Genomic DNA, 18,727 nt, shown 5'->3' on the forward strand with positions numbered 1-18,727 from the left:
AGAAATCCATACATTAATAATAGGCATTTCCCATTGCTGCTATGATCCAAAACAACCACTCATTACTAAGAAGATTGGGCTTTGATCGTCGTCGGAATCTTAACTTCATGCTGCTCTGTTCAAATGTTTCTCTTGTTTCCTTTGCTGATGCATTTTGGGGATGCATCTGTTTTCCTATGACTGAGTCAGATCCTCAGCTGGTGTAAATCAGAGTGAATCGATTATTAGACCCGCTGAGTATCGAGCTGTCTAGTGGCACAGCTAAGAGCAGTTCACTGCGTTTTTCTGTCCCTCTTCTTTTCTGCTTGGGTTATTCTCGTTCCCGACGAGTGAATAAACACAAGACTCAACACCAACCTTTAATTCCTGAGGTGAAATCCTGGTTCCACTGTAGTTAATGGGTGTTTCCCATTGACTTAAGGTGACCAGGATTTCACCCTTGCTTTCTAAACATCCTGTAGCTCTGTATTCTGTAAGTGTCCTGGCCTCAAGAGAAAGCAGCCGTTGGGGAATCCAATTCTATATACAAATCATAACTTTTTCTCTAGTAGTTTGGTTTTGAACCTTGATATTTAAAACAGATTTCACTTCTTCATGCAGTTTCCCCGGGGTTTCCCGCTCCTGGCCTTTTTGGTTTCTGATCACATAAAGAGATTGTTGGCTGATATTTTCATTTCACTGGGAGTTGAACATCTATCTCCCTTCTGCTCCTTTGAATATACCAGCCTCAAACTTCTTTTTTTAGCTCTACAGGATCTTTTTACTTTCATTGATGTGGGCTGGATGTTTACATGTGTGACTCTTATTGGCAGGCTTACCTCCAAAATTAGGGAAAGCAGAAGTTACTTTAAAGTGCTGTCAATAAACTGTGGGCAATTTGACTTCAATGGGACCTATCTGTTTGAGTAAAGGTGGAAGATGCAGGCCCTGTGTGCATTGTGTGAAGTTCACTTCTGCGCACAGGCCAGCACAAAGCTGATGCACCGTTTAAGTCCCTTTTATGCCCTCAAAATAGGGTTTAAGTAGGATAGGCCTTGTGCAGGCTTTCTGCACAAGGCCTGAATTTCATCCTTTTTGGGTGGGTCCATTTTAACCATCCTGTGTTAATCTGTGTATTCTTTATGTACTCTAATAATATTTAAAACCAAAGATGTTGAGCTGTAGGGGCAAATTTTTCATATGTGGGTGTGGTACTGAATGAAGAACTGGATTCTGTCACATTGACTAGTGACTTATTATGCAGGTTGTCTCACTGATTTCAAACGGACTTCTCACAGTGTCAGATACTTGTCACCGTGAATAAAATTGGGACACCCTTGCCCTTTGTGACCTAATTTTCAAAGCACACGCACCTCCCACTGGATTCAAATATGGATTTAGGTGCCGAATTCTAGACACCCAATTTTGACCTAGAACACTTAAAAGTCAGAGGCTGGATCCTCAGCTGGTGAAAAATCAGCATATTTCTATCCAACTGATTTACTACGCTGATTTACAGCAGCTGATAATCTGGCTCTAGATTTCTTAAAATGGAGGAGATTTTCCAGGGACCCTAAGGAATGATGACCCAGTTCCTCAGAAGTTGGGGATCTGCGCCAGTTGCCCAAATCTCCTTGAAATTCAGTGGGAGTCAGACAACCTTTTCCCTTAGACTTCTTCAAAGACCTCAGGCTAATAGTCCCCGGTCTATGTGACCTTTAAAGTCCAGTTGTGTGATCTTTCCAAGTCATCATCAAATAAGAAACAGCTTCATCTTCATTAAGTTTGGTGGGGGAGAGGAAAAAAAAACACTGAATTTGAGTGCAAAAAATAAATATAAAATTTATTAAAACACCCACAATATTTTAAAGATATCAGGAATAATACATTTCACAAACCGGCTGGTTGTGTGTAACTTAAAATACAAATAAAAAAAAAAGGATCCATACTTGCAATTTTTAGGCATCCTAAAAAATAAATTTACTGAAACACTGGAGAAAAAAAAGTGTAAGGAAAAAATACAAATGAAAAAGAGGGGGGAAATTATACAAAATAAAATTATCAGCATAAATTTACTGTACTAATAATATCTACAGTTTAATACACATTAATCCTATTGCCTTGAGACATTGTAAAATCTACCATTCGTCAATCAACCCCAGATAAAACTTCATTTCAAGTAGCCACAGTCACAAGTCAACAAAGAAATCTTCAAGTGTGATTCACAAGGATGCCACCACTGGAGGCCTTGTCACCAAATATGAATTCAAAGAGACAAGAAATCAAATACATCGAGAAGTTACGGCTTTAAAATTAACTAAACTGAATGAGTCTGTCACAATCCAACCTGTTTCCTCATTTCTCTTAAATTAAAAATGCATTTTTTGTTAAGAAAAAAAAAAAAAGACAGCATCACACCTACACTTAATCGGTTTTTGTTTTTTTTACATACAAAAAAAAGTATTAAAAATAAAGACTTGGAGGTCGAAAACCAGCTAACAGTAAAATGTTTTCAAAGTGTGACCAGCGGTGAGTAATCCCTGAAAAATGGATGCTAAAATGAGGAAAAGATGGGAATAAAAATAATTATAAAAAGGATCCCTGATATTGGAACAGAAGAAGAATTAGGCCAGTATGCTCTGCTATTCTTAGGCAAAAAGAGCGACATAAAATCTAGGCCTTGAACCTGCATATCCCTTATAAAGGCAAAGCTCCCATTGGGCCTGGTTCTCATTTACATTAAAGCCCATTTTACCACTTTGGCTGAGTAAAGGGACAGTAATGTAAATGAGCACTAGGCCCCGTTGAGTTTAATGGGATACTTGTCTTCGTTAAGAATGCAGAGGTGGTCCCCATTACTACCGGATATATGATTTAGCATTGGCACCTGGAAAGTAATCCATGTATGAGCTGACGAGTACAGTTACAAAATATAAGCCAGTGAGACCATTGTTATTCAAAGGACTAATCAGAAGAGACTTTGTGATCAGTTTTGGGTGCTCAGCACTGTCCACAATCAGACCCTCAGAGCCAGATCCTCAGGTGTAAGCGCCATGAATGATGGTGATTAACACCAGCTGAGAATCTTGCACTAAGTGTCACTGTCCAGTCTCACCAGATTATGTCTCGTGACTGTACTCTTCAACTCGCACCCAGATTAACACGCCCAGCGCCTTCAATCCTTGCTCAAGCAAAAATCCCATGGAAGCTCACAGAAGTTTTGCAGGATAAATGGATTGGAAGCATCAAGCCCTAATATTTCCAGGAGTATTTTCTCCCCTGACTATGTAGAAAGAAGTAAATATAGTTGTTTGTTATAATTTTGTTTAAAAGACTAGTAAGGTATGCAAGTCAAACTCTGCTCTGAACAACACTGGTGTAAATCCAGAATAAACACCACAGATTTCAACCGGTGCACAATACCTCAGATTTACCCCAGTGCGACTGAGGACCGGACTTTTGATACCATTCGTGGGTAGCTCTTTATTTTACAAGCAATGTCATTGAGCCAGATCGTCAGCTAACGTAAATCAGTGTAGCTCCACTGAAGTCAGTGAAACGATGCCAATTTATACCAGACGAGACATCCATGAGATTATACATGGAATTAGGTCCTATTCAAAATGAACAAGGGTATTGAGTAAGATGAATGAGAAATCACCTAAGAATAGAGCTAAACAGGCCAAAGAAGTTCTAAAATGTCAAGTACAGTGTAAAATTGACCAAATGTATACCCTAGTTTTTAATATTTTTACCTATCTTTATTCCATTATCTATAGTTGAATCATAAATTGCCACGACAGTCTATTTTTGAGGTATTTTTCTTATGTATCGTGACAACAGCAAGCTTACACAACAAAACTCAGGTATCTGTACAGTTTATAACATCAAATCACGTGAACCCAAAAGAAAAAGAGTAGCACAAGTGGGGGGAAAAAAAGGAAACGTAAAAGTATTTGTATAAGTTTGAGGAATCTCTATGTTTCTAGCCACAAATAGTGAGATACAAAGAAAAGTCAGACTAAGCTGTGGAACTGAAGCAGGTATTCCTAAGAGAAGCAGCTATACGGTCTATCCTGCAAAAAACAAAAAACTCCCACTGGGCTATATTCAGCTGTCATTTACATCAGTGTCACTTGACTTTCAGTCATGTGACAGCCGTGTCAGGGCCTGGTCCAAAGACCACTGAAGTCAACGAAAAGCTTCCCATTTACTTCACTGGACTTTGGATCAGGCCCTAACTGAATGCAAAAGGAAGAGTTTGTTCTCAGTTACACTGGTGAAAACATGGAACATCTGCATTGATTTAAATGAAATTTCTTCAGATTTACACCAGCATCACTGCAAACGGAATCTGGCCCAGTAGGAGATTTTTGTGAGTAAGGAGAGCAGAATCAGGGCCCCACAGGACTCAATCCTTACTTTTTGCTTTGAAACAAAGTGAGCTGAAGAAGTAGAATATTACATTAACTTTTAGAATAACTGCTCTGGGTCCATAGAAAGACGGTTCCTTTCTTTTCCTCCTTTCACACAGATGGAATTTGCCACCTACTCATGGGGGGAAAAAAATTCCATTCTGTGATCGGACAACTCTAAAACTTCAATTCTGCACCAATTTTATTTTTGCATAAAAACTATAAATTCAGGGCAGCAGTTCTACCCTCGTTGCATTGTGCATCTTCAGTAAGACTGCACAAGTGTAACTAAGGGTGCAGTTGAGACCATGAAGTGCATTTGTTTTCCCTGCAAGAAGAAAGCCAAGGAAGAAAACCACTTTCATTTTTTACCCACTGTCATAAGATTTACAGTTATTTGCTTGGGTTCTGATTCTGCCACATTTTCCAATTTACAGAACTTTTCCAGGAGCTGGCAGGAATTAACCCTCAATTAGCTGAACAAATACCAACTATAGGGACCAGATTCTCAGCGGATCTAAACCATCACAGCTTCATGTAAGTCATATGGAGCTACATTCATTTACACTAGCTGAGGATCTGGCCCTACGAGGCAAATTCAGATCTCACACCAGTCTAAATCCAGAGTAATCCCAGTAAAATTATGCTGGATTTACAGCAGCATGAATTAGCTCAGAATCTGGCTCTCTATTTAGATCCAGAGCAGAGATGCTAAAAGCTATCACTGAAGAAAAAGAAACTTGATTCTCCGCTAACTTTTTTTTTCTTGGTTCTCTGGTTTTACATACACAGAAGTAGCACCTCAGCAAGATGGAATCAGGCAAAACACGATACAATTTGTTAAAACACCGTAGCACCGTTTTATTAGATTTCATTTAATAAAAATATGCCTTATATAGCCCACAAAGCATACTCCAATATTAAAAGGAAAAGTTGAGGCACCTCGGGAATTCTTTTTTCTCTCTCTTTACTATGCCTTATTACAGGACACAGCTACAGTTTTGGTACATGAGGAATGGTCCTAACTGGTTTCCCAATGAGACTTTAGGCCCATAGGATTTGCCTTTGACCTCATCGGGAGCAGGAAGAAGCTTCCTCCCCCAACCTGTCTGCTAATCACTCTGAGCGAAATCTGTCCTTGTGCAGAGGGCCCGCAAAAGGCCTATGTGCCATGTCAGATCTATGGGATTTGAGTGGTGTGTACTCATGCTGGTCCTCTGTACAAGGGTGAATTTCACTCTGCATAAGTAATACTTAGCAGTACATCAAATGCAATCCTGGATTCCTTGCAAAATCTGAACTCAGTGATAGGTGAGGGAGGCTGGGAATGCAGGATCAGGGCCAATATTTGGTTCCTGTCCATTCCCTTCATTTCCCTTTTGCTGTGAGCAAAGAAAGCAAGAAATAAGTGCCAAAAGTGAGAGACTTCAGTCCACTCCACTGTGTCTGGGTAACAAGGCAAAGCATTACAGATGAAGAGACTGATGTCCCAAAAGAAAAACATTAAAACAACCTCTTTGGGCTCAAACCCTCTTCCCATGGAAGTTGATGGAAGCTTTGCTGATGACTTTAATGGGAGCAGGAGCAGGCCCTTTTGTCAAGATTTCCCCAGGGTTATAGACTTATTTGTTGTCCTAGCACCATTTGTTGGTTATACCTGCTGCAAATCATTACACCAAAAGTAAATAAAAATCCCTTCGCACTATTCTGATCTTGTCATTTCGCCTGTGTTATGACATTAAAGACAAATCAATGTGGTGGGACGCTGGGCTGGATTCTGTTCTGAGTGGGTAAAATTCACCCTTGCACAGAACGCTTCTGCACCGCTTAGATTCCACTTAAAGCCAACATGAGCTGAAGTGGTGCGTCGGCCTTTGCCTGTTTCTCTGCACATGGCTGGCTGTCACCCAGTTACAACAGTGGAATCAGCGGGCCTGGATCCTCACCTCACTTCCCAGTGGACACCAGAAGTAATTCCACTGAAGCCGCCTGGCCTGGTGTAAATCAGCACAGCTCTATTGTCATCAATGGAGCTAGGCTGCTTTACAACAGCTGAGGATCTGTGGAATTGCTCAGGCGCAATTAGAGCAAAAATCAAGCCTATGTCTTCAAGTGGCTTCAAATTTACTCTGGTGTAATGAGAGCAGAATCCAGTGTACCCTTCAGTTATGAGAGAGAACAGACTCCTAGGGCCAGATCTTCAGCAGAATATACTGGCATGGCTCCACTGTCTTAATCTTTTGTGGCCATCCTAAGAATACAGCTGGATATAGGGTCAATTTCTGCCTCATGCTATGGGATTCTTTTAATGCTTTGAATCACAATGGCTTTTTCATGGTTAAAAACAACTGTGATTGCCATGACATTAGATACAAATGATAGTGCCAATAGAAAATAAAGAAAAATATTTTAAACAGACTTTCAGCAGCAAGGGGTTAATAGCTGTGCATAGTTTTATATTTGTAATAGAAGTCTGAAGCATGCTAATTTTTAATGACTGAGATTTGAGGTAGGTTATATATGTAGTGTAAAACAATGTGAGACTGCAACAGTATTCATTAGCAATTAAAACACCACTTTAGCTGTGCTGGCTGGAATTGGGAGGTTTGCTTTGCTTTGCCTTGGAACAGCCTTAGTTTTTTAAACCAAAACGATCTATTTTAAAGCTGTTTGGGAAAACGATAGGCCAGATTCTGACCGCATTTACTCTGGTGTAATTCCACTCCAGATTTATACCAACATAGATAATATCAGAATATGAAGTCATGACCCTGATTATGTGCCCCGTTATGCAGGTGTAAAACTGGCATGATGGAGCGAGTGGAGAGACTTAAAGGGCCAAAACTAAGGGTCAAGACTCTGATCTCAGTTATGGCAGTGTAATCCTACCAACTGCAGTGAAATGACTCTGGGTTTACAATGGGGTCACTGAGATCAGAATCTGGCCCTCAAGGATTATTTGCGTGAGTGAGGCAAGCAGGGTTTGGCCGTTCTGTCATTTTCTCCCCCTCCGTCCAATAATATCACCGCTATTACCAATAGGATATGACCGGACATACATTGAACATGAGTATATTCACAAATGTTATAATATATCACAATCAGATCAGTCTAAAAATTCCTAAACAGAAACCTACAAAGAAGTGTGACTCTGACAGGTGAGATGGACTGTCACATTCTTAAAATGCATTCCCCTTCCCCCCCAACCCAAATATTACAATTTCTCACTCTCCAAAGTCATCTAAAAGAAGCTTTCAAGGCACCCATGCAACAACCTAAAATATGGAAGTCGAATGAGACCCGGGTGAAAAGTACAGATGCTGGAAAGAAATCAAAACCACCACAACAAAAAGAAGCCATTTTTTTTTAGAAGTTCAGGTCCAACTTTTCCTCAAAGCTAGAAAATTAGCATGCTCACTAAGGGCCTGATCTTGCAACCATCGGAGTCAATGGCAACACTCCCATTGCCTTCAATAGTGCACGACAGGACCATAAAGACTGAGGGCCAGAGACACAGCTGGCATAGTTCCACTGAAGACAGTGGCCGATCTACACCAGCTGAGGATCTACCCCCTTGAGTGCTTTAGTTTGTTATACTGTGAAGTTCAGAGGGTTTCCTATAAATCTGACTTGAAATAATTCTACAGCCTTGATATGATTTTGGGTATTTATAACAAAGCAATAATAGCTCGTTGATTTTCCTTGTCAAATATATGCAACTATACAGAATACAGAAAAAAAAATTATGAAGGACGGACAAAGCATGTTAAATATTTTGCCACTATTTACAGTTCTCCCACAATAATCTGTTTAAAACATACTGCTTTCAAGTTCTTGGGGTTTTTTTTGTTTTTTGTTTTGTTTTTAAATCTAGGTGAAAGTGCTTTTAAAAAAATCTTTCCCTATTTACAGTTTAAAATCAGACCACACGAACTTTCAGGATGTTTTACAGCGATCCTGTGATTTTCTGTGCCAGTGCACGAGGAACAAGGTTTACAGTAAACAAAACGTTATGTACGGTTAAGTTCTCAGCTCTCTCTCTCTGACTCTCCAAAAGGCACCTGAAAGTGCAGAATTATGACTGAGTATTGTTATCCAGTTTTAAATGTCTACCAGGCCTGATCTTTCAGAATCTTATGCAGGGGAGCAGCTCCCCCGCCCCCGAGAAGTAATGGGACCACTCAGCCAAAGAACCAGGCTTCTACGTTTAGAATTTCCCACAGAATGTCCTGTAGGAACAGCAGGCAATGGACTTACTCTGACTCCCGCTGAAGTCAATGGGAATTTTGCCAGTGATTTCAATGGGAGCAGGATAGCACCTGTTATCCATTAAGTACTTTATCATTTATCTCAGGGCTTAGTTTCCATGAAGGAAGAAATTCACCCCTGTAGAGAACATGCTCAAGGGCCCAGGCATCACTTAAATACCATTTAAACCCTCAGGGCCAGATCCTCAGCTGGGGTAAATGATTGTAACTCTAGTGAAATCAATGGTCTTTTTACACCAGGCGAGACCTAAGCAACGAGGACTCAGATAGGGCTTAAGTTGTGCACAGAAATTGTGCAAGACGTCTGCACACGGGTGAATTTCTCCCTACATTTTTTGGGGGGATCGCTCCATATAATTTCTGCTAACATCACAGAAATCCAGCCCTCCCACGGAGAGCGACTCTCTAGCTTCACAGAATTTCCTCCCACCCGTCACTCCTATTTAGCAAATTATTTGAATCAATCGTTCCCAACAGTTTTGTAGAGGGGGAAAAGAAGTCATGATTCAGATTGTTAATAAGCACCACTTAGTTTTGCTGTAATCATCATCGTCGTTATAAAAAAATGGCACCGGGAAAATAATTAGCTTGCAGAAAACGGTCGTCAATTTCATTTTTGTGTTTGAAAACGTCGACTTGTCATAGGGGAGTTTTTACAGTACGGAAGCATGCACCGTTGGAAAATGCAGAAGGCGGCTTGCAAGTCATTTTCGGTATTCACTCCTCCCAGAGCTGATCAAACAGAGAACGTCCCCTTGAGACTGAAAGCACCAAACTTGGCTACAGTGAGTACATAGAGCAACACTTACTAGTCACAGTTTTTGTTGGGTTCTTGAAGATACAGTAACCCCCGCTCATCCCCCCACCAGATTTTTTTTTTTTTTTACTGCTATAAGGTGGCAGTATATGATCGGTACAAAAATAGCACGGAAAGTAGTCTGGATGTCCCAGGCTTATGTCTCTTGTATAAGAAACCTACTGTCCTCTCTGCTGTCACCTTGTAGCTGAGTACATAACAATGTGAGTTTGGTGAGAATATCAAAATAGCTGATAAACTATTCAGCATGAAGACAAATCATCCTGGATAATTTGGTCTTGCTTTCAACCTGGTTTATAATGTATTCATCTAAAGTGTCTGGTGTTAGCTCACATTCTGAACTCACAGCATTTTAAAGCCATCAGACCTGACTGTCCTCCCACTTAGGAATTTACCCCTTTGCAGAGGGGCCAGGATGAGGCATAGCACCACTTAAGTCAGACTTAGGGACTTCTGCTGCCTGTTTACACAGGCTCTGGTTTTCCACTGGTATAACTCCATCAATTTCAATGGATTTATTCCTGAGGCAAGTAGGAGGCAAATCAAACCCTTTACCGATAAACAGGAGCTGTTAGGAGAAAACACCTCTGTTAAACAAAGCATCTTCAAAACCCCGGCATCTGCCTAGAAGTGGGAATCCATTACTCTATCTGCAACTGGTTTCCACATAATTCTCTGTATATTTCCCAGCCCCAGAGGGTTACTGTATCTATAAGAAACAATCAGTCAAGCTGCAAAATATGCACTTTAGTTCATTTGAAAAACCGGATGTTCAAACCATTTTCGATTGACTTTAAAGCACATGTTTCCAGATGGTTTCCAAGCTGAAATTCCCTACCAGCGTTAACATGAGTGAGCTGTACAGATTTTTTTTTTTCAAGCTGGTTTGGTGTGTTTTTTTTTTTAAGATCTGCTTCATTGTTGTAATAATAAAAAAAATCCAATAAATACATATTTTAAATGGAATTAAAAACCTCTCCTTTGTGAAAGGACACTATAAATTTTTCTTTTCCATTCTTGTGATGTACAAGGATAGATTAAAAAAATGCAGAGATATAAATATTAGATTACTGAAAAATGTTAACAGCAATAAGTGTTTGTTTGTTTTTAACTCCTCTCAAAGTGCAGATTTTAGAAGGTTTGCACTTGAGTAGATTTTTCCCCCCTACATGCATTAGGAGAAAGCACCACAAAGCAACACTGTGGTCCAGTGTTGCAGACGTTGAGGTAAGATGGCCATATTAGCTGTATTAATCTCATATCCAGCGACTGTATGGTCCAGTTACCTTGGTATAGGCATATGAGGACACAGTGATAGCAGAGTTTGTTGGAATAGCCACTGCTTGCCGTGTTGGGACAGAATCTTTCTTTTCTTTGTGTTGGGGTTCGGGGGCCATGGCGCCTCCCCACTTGCGCTTTTTGCTGAATGGCTTGGTGTCCTGCTGGAGCCCAAGCCTGGCTGCCTCTTCCTGCCTCGCTCTCGCCCTCTCAGCCAGCTGCTTCATCTTGGCTTCCCAAAGGGCGAGGCCATGATTGGGCTGGTTCAAGTTCTTGTGTTGGTAAAACACCAGTGAGATGCGGGTGGGGTGGCACCGGTTGGGTTTCTTGAGCGGGGTTGTGGCGTGCAGCTCCCGCCTGGCACATTCGATCAGGATGGAGCCGTGGGCTGGGGCCACCGCCACCCCGCCTATGTTTTCATCCAGGAAATTGTGTTCGCTGTCTGACCACTCCTCTTCCTCCTCATCATCCTCCTCCTCCTCCTCCTTGAGGGTCTTATCGGGCAGTTCTTCCATGCTGTCATCCAAGCTGAAGGGGTCCCATAGTTTCTCCTGATGATGGATACTGGGCAAGAACGCGTTACCATCTGCTTTCAAGGTGCCGAATGGCTTCTCGCTACACACACTTGACCCCATGGTGGCCGATGAGCCAAAGGAATCCCATGGCTTCTCATGCAGCCCCGAGCTAGGTGTTGGAGTCCTCCTCTCGTCCACCTTGACCGAGTTCCACAGCTCGTCTTGAAACCCAGGGTTCCCCTTGAGGGTGGAACTGAAGTTCAGCTGGCTGAGGTTCCAGGGTTTTTCCTGCAGGTTCGAATTTGCAGAACTAGGCAAGATCGAAGGGCTTTCGCTGAGTTTGCAAGGGCTCCATGATTTCCCAAGCAGGCTAGAACTATGCTGCGTTGCCTGCCCGTCTCCAGGAAATACGTTCCATTGTTTCTCCTGGAGGTGAGACTGGGGTAACCGGGTAGCGTTTGAGTGTCCATTGAAGGAATTCAGTTTATCTTGCATGCTCGTGTTGGGTAAGTTGGTATTGTCACTGGGCGTAAACATATTCCAAGAACGCTCTGCATTACTAGTCCTGTCAGAAGGAGACACATTCCTGTTGACTTTGTAGGGGCTCCACTGGTGTTCCTGCTCGCCGTTCTGAGATGACACGGGCACAGCGGACAGGTTGAGACTCGAGCTTTGTACATTCATGGCAGCCCTTTGAATGGACTCGATGTGTGACAAGGCGTCTACAGGCTCTTGTTTGATTGCTCGATTGCTGAAACAGTTTGTGTTTTGTGCAAACGGTGGGGTTTCCATTGGGACCGAGTTAGTCCTGTGGGACATGGCCATAGACTTCTGGCTGGCATGCCTGTTGGCTCTCTCATAGGTCCGCTGGTGGTGGTTTTTGTTTCGTACAGAGTGTGAGAGTTGCTCTGAGAACTCTGAATTCCTGTAAGTGTGGTTAAGGTTATCTTGCAACGCTTGGAGGTCGGGTTTCTTCTCATAGCTGCTACTTACCCAATCCCCGCTCCTCGGCTCAGTGGCACCATAATTCAGAAACTGTGAGGGGAACATGTGGTTGCTGGAGAATCCGTAATATCCAAAGGAGGGAAAAGTGAACTTTGAATGAAACCCATTCATGGAAGGCAGATTAGGCTGTGCATAGTAGGAATGGTAAGAGTAAACACTGTTCATGCTGTATGGGTCTGAGGGGCGGCAGCTCCCCAGCACGGAGTAGCTTTCCACCACTGCATTGCCGTTGTATTTGAAAGTGTTGTAATGGTTCTGAGGTTCAACTTTGATGGAAGGTTTGACTGAGTGCTGGGGGAGTCCATTTTTCAACGCCATACCTGTGGGCAAAACACACAGCACAATGGTAACTGGCCATACAGCCTAGGGGAGTCTCCTTAGTAAGCCAAAGGTTAAGTCATGGGCCAGAGCTTCGGCTGGTGTAAATCGGTATAGCCCCACTGGAGTTCATGGAAATCTACTGATCTACACCAGCTGAGGATCTTCTCCCCAGAACTAATCACTGCCAAAGCTTCACCGAGGGTCACACGCCACTTATTATGTGATTGGAGATGTCAAAAGAATGCTGGTTTCTAAACTGGTGGTATGTACAACAAGACTTACATAGAAGAGCTATGCCGTCCAAATGTTGCTTAGAGGGCAGGCCTTGGCTGTGTCTGATTGTCGGTCACGTGCCTATAACATTCTGTACGCTGCATGCCTTGCAGCAAAGCGCAGCTGTCCTGGTACACAGAAGACCCAAATAAAAAAGCCCCCCCACCAGCATCGCATGAAAAAGCCAGAAAGGGGCCTGGATATGCCTGAGCTACCGGCAGGTTTGTGGTCTGAATCTCACTGTGAGCTATTGCACTAGTGCAACAGAAAAAAGGATCCGTACAACAGGGTACCACAAAGCCTCTGGTGCCATGAAGCGTACTGGTGAGCTGCTGCATTAGTGCAACGCAAAACATGCTACACAAAGGATCTGTGCTATCGAGGGAACTGGTGAGCTAATAAAAGAGGCACCACAAAGGATCCTTCCTATAAAGCATCCTGATGTATTCATATCCGAGGGCAACAAAACTGTGCAAGACACCTGAGAAACAGCAAACCCAGAGCCCTGCCCCCATTACCTGTATTTTGCTGGAGTGTCGGGATTTCTAGTGCTTCCTGCTTTATTTTCTCAGGGGTGATTAGCTTCTCTTTCTGCATTTTCTTCTTCTCAGCGGCTGCCTTTTTGGCTTCTAACTGCCTTTGCCTGCAAGACTTGGCAGGCTCAGGCAGCTTCCTGACCTCCCTCGGGAAGGAGGTGAGCACCTGAATGGCCCCGCTGCCCATCTTTGCGTTCTGATTCTCCTCACTGCCAAACTCATCCGTGGTGGACATTTTATACAGCGGAAGGACGTGCAGCTGCTCATCCTCAGGAATCTTCCCAATGCTCCGATTGTCCTCCTTCGTTAAGGTACACACCTGGGGTGGACAGGGGAGAGGCACCAATTAGCCAATGGCCAGGAAGCTGAAAGCCCCATTCAAACCATTAACATCATACGCCCTGAAAGCATCTCTATTCAGGAAGGGCACTTAAAATACATGCGAAGCTGACGACTGTGGGACAGAAGTACACGGTTAAAATTAAGCACGGGCTTAAGTGCTTTCCTGAATTGGGGCTACAGTGGTGATAATTCAGACCCATGATGAACGGCACCTCTCATTGCAAAGTATCCAAGACACTTTACAATCCATATGTAAAAAAGAATCACTCTGCCCACCACTGAAATGCGGCCACCTCTAGGACGAAGCAAGGCCGCTGTTTAACGGCGCACAGCACCACTGCAACAATAGACAGGCTGCGAAGAATACTACATACCCACTGAAACGGCAGGGAGGATTTACATGGATAATATGGCAGATCTAGTATCCTCACCTGCTTTCACGTAGCCTCAGTGACTTATTTGTGCAAACAATTTGCTCCTGTCCAGGGAAATTATGGCCACTGCTTTCCCCACCTAGAGCCTTTCTATACTGAAATAAAAACACCTTACACTCCGACAGGTCCCCTTCACTTTAGGTGTTTACACACATTATTGAAATTAGGCTCACGTTCTCCCCCCTGCCCCTCGAGAACTGGTAGGGAACTACTTATCACCCCCTGGAAAAATGTAGCACAGCGGCTTTCTGAGCTCATGCAGGATGAAAATGATCCTTACGCAGAGTGTCAATCCAAAGCCCTAGCTCAACTGTGCGGGCCCTCTGTACAGGCATGACTATCACCCACCGTGCGTCAGAGCACCCAGGAGTGAGCCCTCCCAGAAATCTCGCTCCAACCACTCCATGACACTGCCTCCCAGAAAATTCTGCCAGATTTGTCAGGCGTGAGCTCAGGAGTATCCCACGTATTTTGGTGCTGCTGCTGGTGATGACGGCAAATTAATAACAGTAATTAGCACTTGTCCTTTATCTAGCCCTGGCGTTTTCACAGCACTGTACAGAGATTAACTCATTAATCGGAAGGCTTTGATGTCCCTTCTGCTTTCTCAGGCAATTACACAGAGAGAGATTTGAGTGAAAGCTGATATTTTGGCTTGCAATAACTGGGTACTGTACTCAATATGTGTGTTGGGGTGCGGGGGGGGGGGGGAAGGGTGTCATAATTAAGTATGTAGCCTCTCAGATCTTTCAGCTGTGGATCACAGAACCCTTGATAGGTAGAGATAATTCCTTCCCTAGAAAGCGAATTTCCAATTAAATCAAAACTCAAAGGCACCGCTATTGAAATCAGGCTCTCTGAAAAAAAGGGGTGGGGGGGAATACAAATATTGTAGGTTAGCAGATGGCAGCACTTTCAGTCTTCAAAGCCTTCTGCATATGCTCGAGGCAACTCAAGAGGGGTGCAGCAAAGGTGAGTCACCTTTATCACCTCCCCCACTGCAAGGAGCAGCCGGCACACGGACACCTGCTGCAGAACACGCCTGGAGTTTGAGACGTGGGGCCAGACCCTCAGCTGATGCAAATCAACACAGCTCTGGGGACTTCAGTGGAGCTTCACCAATTTCTACCAGCTAAAGATCTAGCCCATGGCCCCTTGCTCGGTGAGTGAAAGCAGTCCTAAAACCTCAGCCTTATCCACAGCCTGCCTTTGTCCCCAGCTGCTGGATCCCAAACCAGTTCAGAGGGATCAAATGTTTCTGTCTGAGGGACAGTTAGGGGCTCTCAGTTCACCTGCATCTCTCACTCACACACACAACCAGCCTAGTGTAACTGGCACTCACTAACACCACCACCTGGCTCTTACTTTCTCTTGGCTTTTCATCAGTGGCTCTCAAAAGCACTTGACAAAGAAGGTCAGCCTCACCATCCCCATTGGCACAGAGAAGAAGTGACTTGCCAAAGGTTGCCCAGCGGCAGGGCTGGGACTAGAACCGAGGTCTCCTGAGCGCCAACCCAGTGATCTTTCCACTAAGCCACACTGCCTCCCTTGATTATCCCTCAGCAGCCCTACTGGAAATGTCTGAGTGCACCATGAAGACCAAACCCCGACTTCAAGGTGGTCCTTGCAGAGCGGAGGTGGGATGGCAGGGAGGGGTGCTGCCACACTGCATCCATCCTACAGACCAGACACCTTTCACCCGACACCGAGATGACCTTGCAAGAGAAGGGTGCTCTCCCCTCCCTCTTTCCCTAAGCCAAGAATGAAAACACCTCCTTACCACCGTGCATCCGTTGTAGAGGTTATGCTGATCCTTGTGAGCATGCGCACAGAAGTCCATACACGCAGTCACCCCAGAGAACGGCCTTCCTTCTTTCAGACCAAGCCGGCAGTCTATTGCGATGTCCTCGTTTGTAACCTAGCCCAAGGGAAACGAGACGGCTCCTGTTACTCCGCTGCCACATGGAAGCCTGCCCGTATCGGAGGTACCTGTTACTGAGCAAAGCCACCTCAGTAATGGGCCAGAATCAGGGGCCTGGGAAGAGACTTGTGACACTCCAGACAACTGCTGGAGCCTCCATTGGCACGAGCAACCCGCAGGCTGAGAGCTGATGTAGGCCTCAGCCCAGCAAAACACGTAGGGGCCCAATTCACAACTAGACTGAGGCCCTTTCATACTGTTCTGGCTGTACTCTAGTGGGATCATCTACACCCATTCTGGGTACCTCTACATTGCATGCTGAGTCTAGGCTCTGATTCAGGTTTGAGCCCAAGCCCTCCTTCCATCCACCCACAAATCAGCCTGATTCGGCCAGCAGGCACTCAGGACCCTGCCAGGGAGGTGGGTCAGAGCCCGAATCCTGCCAAGACTCGGGTTCAAGCCCTGTCGTTCTGCCATGTGGACACAGCTTCAGCTGCAGACGCGAGTGAGAAGGGCTGCATGGCACAGTATGGACAGGCGAGCACAGCTATTGCAAGCCCAGGGTTACAGTGCAGTCTGGCTGTTCCAGCACAGGCTTGGAAACACCAAGTCCACAAGCGGATCCCACAGACCCGGGTTTTCAGTGCAGCGTAGGCAGATCCTGTAAGGCCAGAGCAGTGCAAAGAAGCTTTAGTGTGAATGAGAATTAGACCTTAAGCATGTGTGCATTTTTAAGTCGGTGAATGCTTAAGGGCTATTATCACAAAAAAGCCCATTGAGAGAAATGTGGGACCCTGGTACATCATGGAGGGAGCGAGGGGAGAGATACAAACACACTGTATTTTACTTGAAATAAAACACACAAAGGGCTCAGTCGTGACTGCCTCCAGATTGGCTGTGCGACGGGCGAAGGAGGGTAGGCAGGGATCACATGGCTGGCTGTGTCCCAGATACCAGACTCTGATCTCAATGCCACCAGCATAAATCCAAAGCCAGAGGGGTGAGCCTGCTCCTGCATGGACGTAACACCTGCCCTGGGCATCTCTCCAGTCATCACCCCCGAACAGCAACCCTTCTCTTCTATGCCTTAGAGCCTCAGCTGAGCCCAGGCTATATATGCTTCCCCGGCCTTGTTGTGGACACCCACCCTTGGGTGTGTTTTCTCCAAGCTGCTGCCAAACGTCGTCCTTGGAAACAGAACCCGTGTTGCTCGTGATCTGAGCATCCTGCTTCCTGGCTTCTGCCACTAAAATCCCCAGCCTGCATCAGTCCCGATGGGGCTGAGTCGTGCAATCGCAGGGGCAGAGTGCAATCTAAGTGCACCCCAAAGGCATTTAAAGCTCCAACGTCTGGCCGGATGCTATCACTTTATAACAACCCACAATGGCCAGCCTCGGAGTGAGGTCTTTGGCCTGCCAGGTGCTGAGCTCCTTCAGTGCCCTCTGATTTCAACGGAGCAGGTGGCTGCACAATAGGACTTGCAGGACTGACCCTTTCTTCCACGCTGGCATAATAAAACCTCACCGCCCGTGGTGCCCTTTTTGGCAGCCTAAGGACTGAACGGATGACGGAGACAGCCAGAGATGAGGGGGGTCTCCCCCAGGGGAAGCCCACCCTGTGGAAAAACACAGGAGTTTGGGGCTGTCAGCCTAGCACCTAGTGAAGTCTTCACTCTGCTGGCACGTCACCCACCCAGGGCTGTGTCCGTGCCACATGTCACAGGGATGCCGCTCTGGGCTGTATCACCAGGGACATGCACCTACATTTCCAGCCCCAACCTCCATGGGTTTGCACCAGGCAAAATTAGCTCTGCGCTGCTAGAGAATTGCTGGGGGAAATTCAAAGGCTCAGGGCTGTGTCAGTCTATGACAGGACAGCTCCTTCACACCCCGTCCCACCTCTCCTAGAGTTAGCTCCAGCTGGGACTGTGGCCATATCAGGGCAGTTATGCTGGTGGGATCTTCATCCAAGCAGACACCAAGTAGCCCTAAACTAAGAGTCTGTAATGCTAATACCAAAGGTGAGAGGAAGAACGGTTTTCTTTGGTACCTGATTTTGATAGGCCTGTGGCGCAAGCCTCCTATAAAGTGGAGCGACTTCAGTAGCCAAGTCCTGGAAGCTGTTTCTGAGCACTTCTTCCTGGGAAAGGGAATAAAGAGGGAGTGTTTATTCTCCAGCGTCTCATCCAGATCACGGTCTGGGTGGGGAACGCACCGGGGCAAGGTGCGTTTGCATCAGCACAAGGGGGAGATAGCTCGCAAGAGGAGAATTCATGTGTGAGCTACGCAGGCGGCGGGTCTTTAGGCCAGAAGGGACCATTGTGCTCACCTAGTCTGGTCTCCTGCCTAGCACAGGCCAGAGAACCTCACCCAGGCATTCCTGCACCAATCCCAATTACTTGTGGCTGAGCTAGAACGTCCCTTACAGAAAGCGACACCCAACAGGCTCCAAGTGATGGGGAATCCACCACATCTCTTGGGGTCTGTCCCACTGGCCAATTCCCTTCACTGTCAAAAATACGCATCTATATTTAGTATGAATTTTGCTGACTTCAGCTTCCAGCTACTGGATCTTGTTCTGACTTTGCTTCCTAGATTAAAGAGCCCTCGAGCATCAGATAACT

General features: G+C 45.0%; 1 protein-coding gene across 5 annotated transcripts in view; it reads right to left on the reverse strand.

Annotated features, from left to right (window-relative positions):
* Positions 1–4,416: 4,416 nt before the first annotated feature.
* The window catches only part of TET3 (tet methylcytosine dioxygenase 3), a 156,993-nt gene continuing 142,682 nt past the window's right edge, over positions 4,417–18,727 (reverse strand). For all 5 annotated transcript variants that reach the window (XM_078850671.1, XM_073325183.2, XM_073325184.2 and 2 more), the window contains 4 exons: positions 18,154–18,243; positions 15,964–16,101; positions 13,390–13,726; positions 4,417–12,597 (listed from right to left, as the gene is read on the reverse strand). In XM_078850671.1, the coding sequence (XP_078706797.1) occupies positions 10,736–12,597; positions 13,390–13,726; positions 15,964–16,101; positions 18,154–18,243 (2,427 nt within the window). In that variant the 3' untranslated portion in view covers positions 4,417–10,735. The remainder of the gene's footprint in view (positions 12,598–13,389; positions 13,727–15,963; positions 16,102–18,153; positions 18,244–18,727) is intronic.

The sequence above is a fragment of the Lepidochelys kempii genome, chromosome 26, assembly GCF_965140285.1.
Source record: "Lepidochelys kempii isolate rLepKem1 chromosome 26, rLepKem1.hap1, whole genome shotgun sequence".
Taxonomy (NCBI): domain Eukaryota; kingdom Metazoa; phylum Chordata; order Testudines; family Cheloniidae; genus Lepidochelys; species Lepidochelys kempii.